Source organism: Chrysemys picta, chromosome 1 (assembly GCF_011386835.1).
Source record: "Chrysemys picta bellii isolate R12L10 chromosome 1, ASM1138683v2, whole genome shotgun sequence".
Classification (NCBI taxonomy): domain Eukaryota; kingdom Metazoa; phylum Chordata; order Testudines; family Emydidae; genus Chrysemys; species Chrysemys picta.
In genome coordinates, this window is record NC_088791.1 from 87,728,642 (window position 1) to 87,742,220 (window position 13,579).

Here is a 13,579-nt window from a genome sequence, read left to right on the forward strand (position 1 = left end):
CTGGTTAGAAGGAACAGAGATGTGTGTCTACACCCAAGAGAGGCAACAGCTAGTGAGCTGGGAGCCTGAGAGTGGGTGCCCTTACTAGACCACTGAGGGGAAATACAGATGAAATTGCTCTGAACTGTAACAAGTACCACCAGAGATTAGGGCAGTAGGCAATCCTTCAAGCAGATTGTCCTGATCAGGGGTCAGCAACCTTCGGCACGCGGTCCATCAGAGTAATTGGCTGGTGGGCCATGAGACATTTTGTTTACGTTGACCGTCTGCAGGCACGGCCCCCCGCAGCTTCCAGTGGCCGTGGTTCACCGTTCCCGGCCAATGGGAGCTGCGGGAAGAGGCAGGCCACAAGGACGTGCTGGCCACCGCTTCCCACAGCTCCCATTGGCCTGAAACAGTGAACCGCGGCCACTGGGAGCTGTGGGGGGCCGTGCCTGCAGACGGTCAATGTAAACAAAATGTCTCGCAGCCCATCAGCCGATTACTCTGATGGGCTGTGTGCTGAAGGTTCCCGACCCCTGTCCTAGATTATTGAAATCTTATATACTGTAATGGGGCTTAACCCCCATCACCTACAAGTAAGGGATAAACCTCAAGTTAGTTGTGCTCTACACCTTGTGGGTAGCTGATTAACTAATTGCCCCCTGGCCAGAAGTGGCGGAGCTAGGCCTTATAAATAGACTGAGGGAGATCAATAGTGGATAGAAGGCTGAGGGAGATGGAGACTTTTACATGCTTAACTGACTGACCGACCGAATTGTGTGGGCTCTGGGGAAAAAAGGGGCAAGATCTAGTGAAGGCAGGACCCTCCTATGGAGGGAAACTCAGAGCGAGCAGGGTAGGCTCCTGTGGGAGGGAAGTCTGAGATGGGGTTGTATGTAGAGTAGACTTCAGTAGCCCAAGAGGTCAGAAAAGTTAGGGGGGACTCATTTATGCTACACTTAGCTGGCTTGGCCAGAGAGTGGAGCCACAGAAGACCTGGGACCCGGGGCCTACAAGAGGAGCTGGAGCTAAAGATAGTGGCAACATCCCAGCAAAACAGGGGATGGCCTCCAAGGGTGAGTGAACACTGCCACATATACTAATAGAAAACGCTTAAAGCACACAAAAATTTTGGAGCTGACATATAAGCATCTACTGCAGTTGACAGCACATGAGCATCAGCAGCTCTTATGGAGAAAAGCCCCCGAGGAGACATGCTACCAAAGTGAGTTCTCAAAGATTACCCCAAATAAAGAGCATTAGAGGAGTGCATCCCAGATATCAGGAAGAGATGGATTGCTGTGACAAAGCCTCATCTTCTGAATATTTCAGAGATGAAAAAGCATTAATTGCTGCTGAAACCTGAGCTTCTATACTCCAGGTTGTGCTCAAAAATTACCCGTGAGATGTAAAGCCTTGGCACCAGCTTGAGAAAGACACCATCAATAGAGAGACCCACCAAGAGGAACCAAGGTTGTTGCCATCACCCAGCCAGCATTGTCTTTCATTTCCGGGCTGAGTGCCTTTGTGAATCTCATGCATAGCAGAAAAGCTATCTCAGGGAGAACATTCCACTACTTTTGCTGTTTTGTTTTTCACAAATCTTTTTCTCTGAACATTGTGACTATGTAATCCTGCAGGGTTTCTACCTGTGAGATAGGGCAAAGAAACAGCTAAAAGCTCAGAAGGAAACTGTCAAGGAAAATATTTTTTATTGTCTCTAAAGGGCTCTCCACTGTTGAGTGAAAAAAATCAGTTTCCTTTAGCTGAAGTTTTCAACAGCTTGTCAATATAACATCCTGGAAGCTGGGTAACCTGACCTCAGACGTGCTGTAGCCTTCACTGCTGTCTTCTGCTGTGGTGGGAAGTAGCAAGTGTTCCTCTGATGTACCAGAGTTCCAGTAACATACCTAGTGCATACTTAACTTTACACACTGTGAGTCGCCTCATTGACTTCAATGGTACACCTCAGATTGTGCAAATTTAAGCATACATGGATGTCTTTGAGGGATTGGGGCCTACGTGAGTAAATTTACACACCATTGCATTTTGGGTGTTCAGCACTTAAAACTCAGGCTAGTTATTTAAGTGCTTAAATATGGATTTAGGAACCTAACTTTGGGCACCTAAGTTTGAAAACTATTTTCTAAATATATTTGGCCTGTCAACATATCTGTTTGTCTATTATACTTAGTTTTGAAAAACTAAGAATTTTCTTACACTGAAACTATGTATGAGACTCTATAAACTTCTGCCTAGGAACATTAGCCCATCACAGCCATATATCAATAAAGGAAAGTCAAACTAGGTGATAATTCCCTGGCCTTAAAATCTATGTACAATCTACAAACTACTAATTTTAAAAATTGTCTCTTCTTCAAATAAAGCCATTCATTACATATTGGCTTGTATTGGATTGTCCTGTCCTTTAGTTTATAAGCTCATTGTGGCAGGGACCATGTCCTGAGCATGTACTGTGCTAGTGACCAGTATGTAATAAATAATAAGACAAAGCAACTTTTAATGCAATACAAAGGTGTGACAGAAATAATTTGAATGTTGTAAGTTGACACGGTTATTGAGCAGTGTGGTATGACTATACTGGTTAAGTACTGGGAAGTTGACTGTATGATTGCATTTTAATCAACAGGAATGTTGGGAAACAAGCGGGAAGGCGAAATAGTGACTCAAGGTAAGATTCCCCCTCAGCAAACTCTTGAAGACAGAACTGTGGGAAAGCCCTTAGCCCTGAGGAGACTGACTTGACCTTTCACGGAGTCCAACAAACTGGTTTTGGACAATGGAGCCAAAAAGCGCAAGTACTGAGAAGACAAAGGAACTGAGACAGGATAAAAAGAACTCTGTAGGGAAGAGGCAGTTATTGCTGGGGGCTGTTGGCATGCAGGACATGCTGGAGTGGGTGAAGAAGTTAGGTCTGCCTGGGCCACCATCACAAATAGTAGGGCTTTAGGTGAGATAGACATACACAGGCTGTTATTTTAAAATCCTTTTTTCTAGGTGCTTTGTTACCCATTGTTAAAATTAAACAATTGTTTGGTTTAAGAAAGCAGCCTGGTCACGCTATTTACCACTGGTCACAGACTCCTGAAGGCCTGTGGGTGCTGAATGCAATCAGACCTACTAGGTAAGCATGGTTGAAACACAGGGTACAGTAGCCCAGGGCCTGGTCTAACAGTGGGGGAATTATATGATTCCTCTCCAGGAGAGGTAAATGCACAAGACCTAAGACCTGAGTGGCTGGCACTCAGAAAGGGGACAAAAGTGCAGTTCGCCCTGCAACCTGTAGCCAAGGGTTCCTGTGAAAGGAAAATCATCATTGTTGACCACATGCAACTGATCACCATATTTGGTGTCAGATTGGCGGAGACTCTGGGTTTTTGGGGTTTTTTTTTGCCTTTCTCTGCAGCATGGTTTAAACTAGTGTAAATGATGGATTCTCTGTAACTTGAGGTCTTTAAATCATTAATTAAAGACGTCAGTAACTCAGCCCGAGGTTATGCGTTTATTATAAGAGAGGGTAGGTGAAGTTCTGTGGCCTGCAATGTTCAGGTCAGACTAAATGATCATGATGGTCCATTCTGACCCTAAAGTCTATGAGTCTAAATCGGTCACCATTTCCTGTTGGGTTAATATCTGACACATGTGTCCAGTTACCAGCTTTAGTGTTAATTAGAGTCTCAGTTGTCAAACTGTGAGTGGGTTACAAGTTTAAAAACGTTAAAATAATATTTGTGACTTTTGAAAACATCTCTTATGTTACAGAACATCCTGCATTCTTGCTGACAGCAGCCAGAAAAGGGTTGAGTTCTTCTCCCTATTGTCTGGTGCAGGGATCGGCAACCTTTGGCATGCGGCTCGCCACTGGCGGGCTGGGCCGGTTTGTTTACCTGCCGCGTCCGCAGGTTCGGCCAGTCGTGGCTCTTACTGGCTGCGATTCACTGCCCCAGGCCAATGGGGGCTGCGGGAAACAGCATGGGCCAAGAGATGTGCTGGACGTCACTTCCCGCAGCGCCCATTGGCCTGGGATGGCGAACCGCAACCACTGGGAGCCACGATCGGCCAAACCTGTGGACGCAGCAGGTAAACAAATCGGCTCGGTCAGCCAGGGTGCTTACCCTGGCAGACCACGTGACAAAGGTTCCCAATCCCTGGCCTAGCACAAAGGGGCCCCATTTTTGGTTGGTCTATAGGGTACATCTAAATGACGAACTAGGAGTACATCTCCTGCTCTTGTGCACATATTCACTCTAGCTCTCACTGAGGTAGCACGAATATAAATAGCAGTGTAGCGGCAGTAGCACTGGTAGTGGCAGCAGAGACATGGCTAAGCCTGTCAGAAGCCGATAGGTAGGTACTCAGCATGGCTAAGCTGTGTTTCTGCTGCCACTACCTCGGCTACTCTATTTACACTCGTGCTAGCTGGATAAGAGCTAGTGTGAGTAGGCGTAGACAGGCAGGGGAATCACATTCAGCTCATAATGCAAATGTAATCTTAGTCATTACTGTAATAAACATGATTCATAATAATAAACCCCACCTTATATACTGGGATCTGAGGCAGACACGAAGTCTGTGGGAAGGGAACCCATCTCTCAAATCCCAGGATTACAGTCTAACCACTGGACCATCTTTCCTCCCAGTTGGAGAGGGAGGATAAGGAAACAGAGGTACCGAGTGGTGAAGCGACTTGTACAAAGTTACACAGCAAGCTTATGGCCAAGCTGGGACTAAGAACACAGGTTCCATTGCGCTATCCACAGGACTCAATTGCTTTCCTAAATGAGTGTGTGGTGGGTTTTTTTTGTTATGTTTTGGGAGAGTAGGGGTGTTTTAGCACATCTATCTCAGCAATTTCCAAAAGTTTATTAGCATGGCACAGTGTACAAGTGCAGCCCAAGTTAACATCCCAAGTATCTAGATCTAGGAAAGGTTTCACACTGGAGGTATATGTGTGTGTGTGTGTGGGGGGAATTAAATATTCAGTGTCAGTCTTGCATTACTATACATTTCTGGTTCGATGGCAGGCTGCCATATACTGTGGGTGTTTCAGTAGTGTCTTTCCTTTCTTTCAATGATACCTATAACTCTTCTCTGCTCTTTAGTGGGAAGCAAAAATGCAATGTAAATACTATTATACAAATAGCACGATAACAGTGTCAAACATGTGATACATACACATACAAAAGAGTCTTACATTGAAACACCTGCTTTTATTTGGTAACTACATTTAGCAGCACCATTATATTATTTCAAATGATCAAGCACTAAGAGACTTATATAGAGAGAGCCAGTGGTTAGTGCACTAGTCTTAGGGAGACCTGGGTTAAGTCCCTGTTCCACCACAGGCTTCCTCTACAACCGTGGGTAAGTCACTTAGCCTATCTGTAACTCAGTTCCCCATCTGTAAAATGAGGATAATAGCACTTCCCTACTTCCCAGGGGTGCTGTGAGGATCAGTGTGTTAGATTGTGAGGTATTCAAATACCATAACTATGGGGGCCATATAAGTACCTAAGATGGATAGAAATAAACATAACTTTAATTTATCTTCACTAAAACTGTACAAAGTAAATATGGTAGGTATGCTTACCAACTAACTATCCCACTAATACTTATTATGTAATAGTGGTGTATATATATTTTGAGGGTTTGAAAAATCCACCTACCCAGGATGAATAAGAAGCTCTCAAGTGAGTACATGAACTTAATTTTTTATTTAAAACAAAACAAAAAACAACCCAAGTTTCTAGCTCGTATTGATTACAAAGATGACCTTCTATAACCAAGCATAAGCCTGTGCTGCACAGCACAACTTCAGAATTACAAACACCAGAGTTATGAACCGACCAGTCCACCACATGCCTCATTTGGAACCGGAAGTTCGCAATCAGGCAGCACCAGAGGCAAAAAAAAAAAAAAAGGCAATACAGGACAGTATTGAGTTAAACGTAAACTACTAAAAAAATAAAGGGAAAGCAGCATTTTTCTCCTGCATAGTAAAGTTTCAAAGCTGTATTAAGTCAATGTTCAGTTGGAAACTTTTGGAAGAACACCCATAATGCTCTGTTCAGGATTATGAACATTTCAGAGTTAGGAACAACCCCCATTCCCGAGGTGTTCGTAACTCTGAGGTTCTACTGTATTTGTCTTTTGAAGGCCTGGTGTACACTTAAAAATTCAATTGACCCAGGTACGTTGCTCAGGGCTGTGAAAAATTTCTGTGCCCTGATCACTGTAGTTAGGTCAACGTAACCACCCATGTCGATGCAACTAGGTAGACAGAAGAATCCTGTATCAGAGGGGTAGCCGGGTTAGTCTGAATCTGTAAAAAGCAACAGAGGGTCCTGTGGCACCTTTGAGACTAACAGAAGAATCCTGTTGATTCTCGGACAAATGGTCAATTCGCACTGCAGCTATTAAGAAACTTGGAGGAACATGGAGATGTCGGGGAAAGCCAGGACACCCAGGCACTGGAGCTCAGCATGGGGGAGGCAGAGCCGGAGGCTGGCACAAGACAGGGCCGCACAGGTATTTTTCAAACTAGCTTCGATCTGGGGCTACGCCCAGTTCAAGTCCTGCCGGATTCTGGTCTTGCCAATGTGCGTGGCGCTGCCAGTGTATCCGGCACGAGACCAGCCGCCAGCAGCTCCGACCCGGGGGAGGCCCGGACTCCGGGGCCAGAGGACGCATCAGGCTGGACTCTCCTTGGGCCAGGGAAGCAGCTTTGCAGGGTAGAGGCGGAGCTGCAGGGCCCCCTATGGCCGGCCCGCCCCCAGCGCCTCCCCCGCCCGTAGCACACGTGGCTTGGCAGCTGCAGCAGCAGCTCCCCGCCGCCTCCAGCCCGGCCCCTCGCCGGCAGTCCCCGCCTCCCTCAGCCAAGATGGCGGCGCCCAGCAGCTAGGGCCGCACGTGTGTTTTTTTCGCGGCGCCCCGCGGAGGAGGCCCCGGCTGCTACTCCCGGACTCGGAGCCCGCCCGCTCGGGGCCATGAAGCCCAAATCCTCCTCGCACAAGTCCGAGAACACGCACAGGGTGAGTGTCTGAGCCCCCGGCCGAGCCACGGGGAGACGCCTGGTCATCGGACACAGCCCCGGAGAGTGGGGCCGCCCCTTCCCCGAGCGCTGCCCTGGCCGGGGGTTGCAGCACAACTGTCCCCGGGCTGGGAACACACGTCTCGGGGGTGACTCCTTCTCTTCCTCAAACAGTTCCCTCCCCCCCCCCCCCCATCGCTGTTTTGGGCTCCCTAGTTATTGTTTTAAGGCCCACATGCTGGGCTGGGCCCTGAAGACACAGTTGTGAAGAGGTTATAATCTAATCGCACTGTTCAAATGATTTTTCTGTTCAGAGTCCAGATATTACCCCGATCCCTCTTTGCATTTCCTGTTAGAATGAGTTTCCGTTCATTTGACCCTCTGCTATTCACAACAGGCCTTATCAGAATTCCTCCTCTCCTTTCCCCTCACTGTGTGGAGTAAAGGAAACCAAAAGCAAAAATCCTGCTTTGGGGTCCTCACACTAAATGTTAGAGGACAGGAGAGCAAAAGCAGTAGCTTCCTCCCTGTTTCTGAGTTCATGGAAACTTCTTCAAATGAGCACAGTTTTGCCTACGCTAGGGAAAAGCGAGTACCACATGTTATTTGGGAACCTGCAGATTCACCTATGCTAGGGAAATCTGTGTAAAAAATTCTTACCATTGCCAATATTAGTTCGACTGCCTCCACCAGTGCTATCAACGTTAGCTAGTGCCGATGGTTGCTGGGAGCCGCCAGACACTACACGGGCCCTCCATACAGTTTCGGAACCCCGGTGTGGCTCTCAGGCCAAAAAGTTTGCAGGGATTCTCAAACTGGGAGTCGGGACTCCTCAGAGGGTCGCGAGCTGTCAACCTCCACCCCAACCCCACTCTGCCTCCAGCATTTATAATGGTGTAAATATATTAAAAAGTGTTTTTAATGTATAAAGGGGGTCACACTTAGAGGCTTGCTATGTGAAAGGGGTCACCAGTACAAAAGTTTGAGAACCACTGCTCTAGAGGAAATCACACTGCCTGGGTATGGCTGGAGGGATTCCCTGGCTGTCTGATTTGATGTTATGAGTGTCAATGATTTCCTCCAGGGTTCTGGGATATCTGCATGATTAGAGCATCTTACCTAGATAACATATAGAACACTCTGCAAGTGCCAATAACATTTTTCTCTCCTGTATATTTTTCTGCTATAGGGCATGATTTGGCCCTATGAAACCTTTCAGATACATCTTTCTGCACTGGTATAGCAAACCTTGTATTTTGCTGAGGTTTTTTGCTGGAATATCTAATAGCCCCTATAATCTCTTTAACATGACTATCCCAAAAAAGGGTTTCTAAGTCAGTGTTTCCCAAACTTGGGATGCCGCTTGTATAGGGAAAGCCCCTGCCGGGCTGGACCGGTTTGTTTACCTGCCCCGTCCGCAGGTTCTGCCGATCGCGGCTCCCACTGGCCACAGTTTGCTGCTCCAGGCCAATGGGGGCTGCGGGAAGCGGCAGCCAGTACGTCCCTCGGCCCACGCCGCTTGCTGGAAGCGGCGTGGGCCGAGGGACGTACTGACTGCCGCTTACCGCAGGATGCTCTAATCATGCAGATATTCCCGGCATCCCAAGTTTGGGAAACACTGTTCTAAGTGGTGTAACTGATGTTTAAAGAAACAGCATTAACTCAATTATTATATTTCTGTCTGAGGGTTTTGTATTTGTTATAGTCACAAGTAATACTCAACACTGGTATAACTGAAAGGAGATAGCAAAAAAAAAAAAAAAAAAGTTCTCCTAATTTTTTAGTTTGTTTACTTTGTGTATTGGACGACATTTCGCATGTAGTCATTTTCACTGTTTCCCAAGTCAGTCAATGTGCCTCCCTTGCTGAAAAGAGGCTAGAAACCCATTGACAGGGTAGGACGAGAAACCCCCCCAATAAAATACTTTAGAAAGGCATTTACAAAAAATGAATCGAGGGCATGTTATTTAAAGACTTCTCATCAGAAATTGTGTTTTAAAATAAATCCAAATAGTGTCTGCTTAAAACAATGTTTAGTTGAATGATGAAAAATGTTTGCTGTAATTCTTTGTTTTGGAAAGACTCCTTATACTGAAATATAACTAGTGTTCTGTCAGTCATTAATATTTTTATAGACACCTGTAGATGAGCAATGCGCTGATAATTGAAGACAATTAGGAACATGAAGATAATACATCTTTTTTTAAAAGTTCTTGTGTTACTTATAAAACTTCAGACTGTTAATAATCAATCTTCCATTGTGATCATGCAAGCTAACTGGCACTTGCGTGCACATCCCCTTTCTTCCCCCACCTATCCTTTACCTACCCTATTTCTACCCATCCATTGAAGACGATGGGGCGCTGCATGGGCATTACTTAAAGCCAGGATCAAGCTCTATGGCAGGGGTGGCCAAATGTACTGATCCTCTGAGCTGCATACGATAAACTTCAGAAGTTCAAGAGCTGGGCGCACCTGCCAGGATGGTGGGGCTAGGGGCTTCAGCCCCACGGGAGGCGCGGTTTGGGGCTTCAGCAAGAGCAGGGCTCAAGCGCCTGCAGGTGCCTCCTGTGGGGCTGATGTCCCTAGACCCTCCCCTCCCCGCTGGGTAGAAGCCCCTAGCACCACCCCACCACAGGGGAGAAGGCCCAAGCTTTCCCCCCCGGTCTGGTAGGTGGAAAATGGGGGGGCATGTGGGTTTCATGAGCCGCACGGGGATTTCATGAGCCGCACTTTAACAGTAAAAGAGCTGCATGTGGATCGCAAGCCACGGTTTGGCCACCCCGCTCTGTGGTATGTGTTAGAACAGCTATGCACTGAAAACTGTAATCATTTAAAAAATCTAATATTTACCTTCCTTCCCACCCTCCATTTATGCTCTTAGCTTACTTACCTGTGCTTCACCCCACTTAGGCTTTGTCTACACTGGCACTTCGTCGGCAAAACTTTTGTTGTTCAGGTGTTAAAAAAACACGCACACCCGAACGACAAAAGTATTACTGACGAAAAACGCTGGTGAGTGCTTTGTCGGAGAGCTCCTGCCGACAAAACTGCTGCCGTTTGTGCGGGGTGGAAGTTTTTTGTCGACAGGCGAGCTCTCTCCTGCCGACAAACAGCAGCTACACTGCCTTCCTTTTAGTGGCACAGCTGTAGCGGCACAGCCGTGTCGCTAAAAGCCTTGTAGTGTAGCCATAGCCTTAGAAAATAAAACTCAAGTGTCTGCTTTAGATCTTTGTTTTTGTTCTCCTGCATTAATAGGTGCTGCAGTGTTTGGCTGTAAACACCCCAGGCGGACATTTCTATCCACTCCCCCAATTAACTAAAAAACAAACAAAGAAAAAGACTGATTTCATTGACATAAAACCAGAAAATCTCTCTCTCTGTATGTATGTATGTATGTATGTATATATATAAACAGCTTTATTTACACAATCTGAACTATTTGACAATGTTTCCTTTAAAAGCAATGTCTGCAGTTATATAGTGCATGTCATTTGGGCCTTGGCTACACTTGGCAATTCACAGCGCTGCACGCTCACTCGCAGCGCTGCAAGCTACTCCCTTCGGAGAGGTGGAGTACTTACAGCACTGCGAGAGCTCTCACAACCGCGGCAGCGCTGTGAAGCGCGAGTGTAGTCGCGCTGCCAGTGCTGTGAGAGCTCTCTCGCAGTGCCGTAAGTACTCCACCTCTCCGAAGGGAGTAGCTTGCAGCGCTGCAGGCACTGATTACACTGTTGCGCTCTGGGGGGCGTTTTCACACCCCTGAGCGCAGCAAGTTGCAGCGCTGTACAGCGCCAGTGTAGCCAAGGCCTGAGTCTCATTTAAAAGGAATAATTCTGAAATAAACAGCAAAGGAAACATTTGACTTTAGTTTTTGTTTTTACAGTTTCTCACCTTCTCTGAACGCTTAGGCAATGTTAATATCGATATTATTCATCGGATTGACAGGACTGGGAGCTACGCTGAGGTGAGAAGAATATAATAATTTGGCAATTCTATAACATCTTTCGACCAAGGATCTCAGAGCACTTTAGAAATGTATATTCACCAAGGTTCAGATTTTTCTAAAGTTATTTAGGCATTGCTCCATTTAGACAGCTAAGTCCCATTTTCAAAAGTGACTTAAGATTTAGGAGCCTAAGTCTCATTGAAAGTCAGTGGTCAGATTTGTTTGTAAGGAAAGAAAAACAATGGATCAAGTGAGGTCCCGATCCTGCAAAGCCATACACACATGCTTAACTTTATGCACAGCGTATAGCCCCATTGATTTTAATGGGACTAACTCCCAGTGTTTACATGTAAGCACCTATGTAAGTCTGTGCGGGATCATGGATTTAATTAGTTAATACATTGTGAAATTGCAGTAAAATCTCGAAGTATGTTTTGCACATATCAGTAGTGTTACTTTTTAAAGATACTGTCTGATAACAAAACATTCAGGAGCTTATATGGCTTTGCACTTCGCATTATCTGGCCATATGTTTTAAGCATTAAATGTGTTTCAGTAACTCAAGCTGTTTTAAAGTGAAGTTATCAGCATTTCTTTAAATTGAGGCGTGGCATGAGGCATTTGATTGTACTTCATCTATTGAGCCTTCTATCTAATCTTTACATTGAAAGAATAGTTTTTATTTAGGGCTGTTTGGCTAATGCATGATCTTTATTTCTGACAGGAGGTTGAAACCTATTTTTATGAAGGACTGCAGAAATGGAGAGAACTGAACCTCACACAGCACTTTGGTATCTCGTTATAGTAAATAGTTTATAATTCATTTGCACAATTTGGGGCTTGCATAATGAGGTCAAGCTTTACAAGGTGGAATTTGTTTACCTAGAATACCATCCTGACGCAGGGGGATGAGGGTCCTGATTCAAAGCTCATTGAAATCACTGGGAGTCTTTCCATCAACTTCAGTGGGTTTTGGATTGGGCTGTAGAGGAGCTGTTGTTCTCTTGAAAGTCCTTTATGTTTACCAATAACTGGGACACAGTTCTTATGTGTTCCTTTGTTTTTTGAACAGTGAAATTCTACAAAGAAGTGGCTGGCAAATGCCAGTCATTCAACCAGTTGGTGTATTATCAAGATGCCATAGTGCAGAGCTTGAAGACTCATCTGCAAGTCAAAAACAGTCTTGCGTATCAGCCCCTTTTGGAGTAAGTACACACTGTAAAATAAACTCAGTGCGTTTGTGTCAATGTAGGGTGAAAAGTGTGTAAATCACGTCAAAAACATTGTGTATGTGTCCTTGTTGTCACTGAAGAAAGAATTGCACTGAACGCATGTTACTGAGGCCTGGGCTACGCTGGGGGGGGAAGCAAGCTAAGTCGGTCTAAATTACGCAACTTCAGTTACGAAAATAGCGTAGCTGAAGTCGATGTACTCAGAGTTACTTACTGCGGTGTCTTCACTGCGGTAGGTGGACTGCTGACGCTCCCCCATCGACTCTGCCTACACTTCTCACTCTGGTGGAGTACCGGAGTCAACGGGAGAGCGCTCAGCGGTCGATTTATCGCGTCTTCACTAGACGCGATAAATCGACCACCGCTGGATTAATCGCTCTGCGGGTAAGTGCCCTGAGAGAGAGCCATACCAGTGATATTTCTGGGTCTTTTATAACAGTGCTCTACAGCCAAAATGCTTCTGAAATAAATGTAGTCAAACTTTACTAATTCTGGGGTCACTGAGAACGAAAATGATGCTTAAAATTGTTGATTGGCTCTAGTTTTCAGGATATGCTATTGGGTCAGATATGCGACCCTGGACTTGGGAATGGCAGAGGATAAGTGAGTTATAAAGGGAAGGGATCTCAGTTTAAACCAGAAATGACTAAAATACATCTTGACTGGATCTATGAATAAATCTATGACTGGGATTGGACAGTACTTGCTTTTTAGGCAAAACAATGAATGATGCAATCTGAAGCTGGTATTGCATCATACCTGATATGAATTGCATCATGTTATTCCTCGAAGTCATGGATGATGCAATCATAACGAAGCTTACATCACTCTGCTGAACAAATTGCCCTATATCAGCTCTAGAAATCATACAGTGTCGTGCTCTCTTATTTGTCAGTGTTTGATTTTGCAAAGGGACACATTTCTGTTTAGCCAAAGTGAGCAGAGATGCCTCGTACTTGTGTGAACAGTGCAGATAACTTCTGCTATGTTTGTGGTGAAGTGACTTTTGCATCATAAAAGCGCAGTATAACCACTATGGTTAAGAAAGCCTATCACCTTTATTTTGGCTGCAAAATTGGAGATCAGGACAAGAGGTGGGCCCCACACATACGCAGCAACACTTGTGTAACAAATCTTCGCCAGTGGTTGAACAGGAAAAGGAAATCTATGCCTTTTGCAGTGCCAATGATTTGGAGAGAGCCAACAGATCATACCAGCAATTGTTACTTCTGCATGGTGCCTCCAGTTGGGAAAGGTGTGTCAAAGAAGAAAAAGTGGACTGTGCATTATCCAAACATTCCATCAGCTATACGCCCAGTACCCCACGGAGAAGGACTGCTGGTTCCTGATGCACCAGAATCATTC

General features: G+C 45.5%; 1 protein-coding gene across 1 annotated transcript in view; it reads left to right on the forward strand.

Annotated features, from left to right (window-relative positions):
• The first annotated feature begins 6,832 nt into the window (after window positions 1–6,832).
• Window positions 6,833–13,579, forward strand: part of UTP20 (UTP20 small subunit processome component) — an 84,931-nt gene continuing 78,184 nt past the window's right edge. Inside the window, exons 1-4 of the mRNA XM_065561380.1 lie at window positions 6,833–7,034; window positions 10,920–11,000; window positions 11,707–11,773; window positions 12,055–12,187. Coding sequence (XP_065417452.1) covers window positions 6,990–7,034; window positions 10,920–11,000; window positions 11,707–11,773; window positions 12,055–12,187 — 326 coding nt within the window. The 5' untranslated portion in view covers window positions 6,833–6,989. The remainder of the gene's footprint in view (window positions 7,035–10,919; window positions 11,001–11,706; window positions 11,774–12,054; window positions 12,188–13,579) is intronic.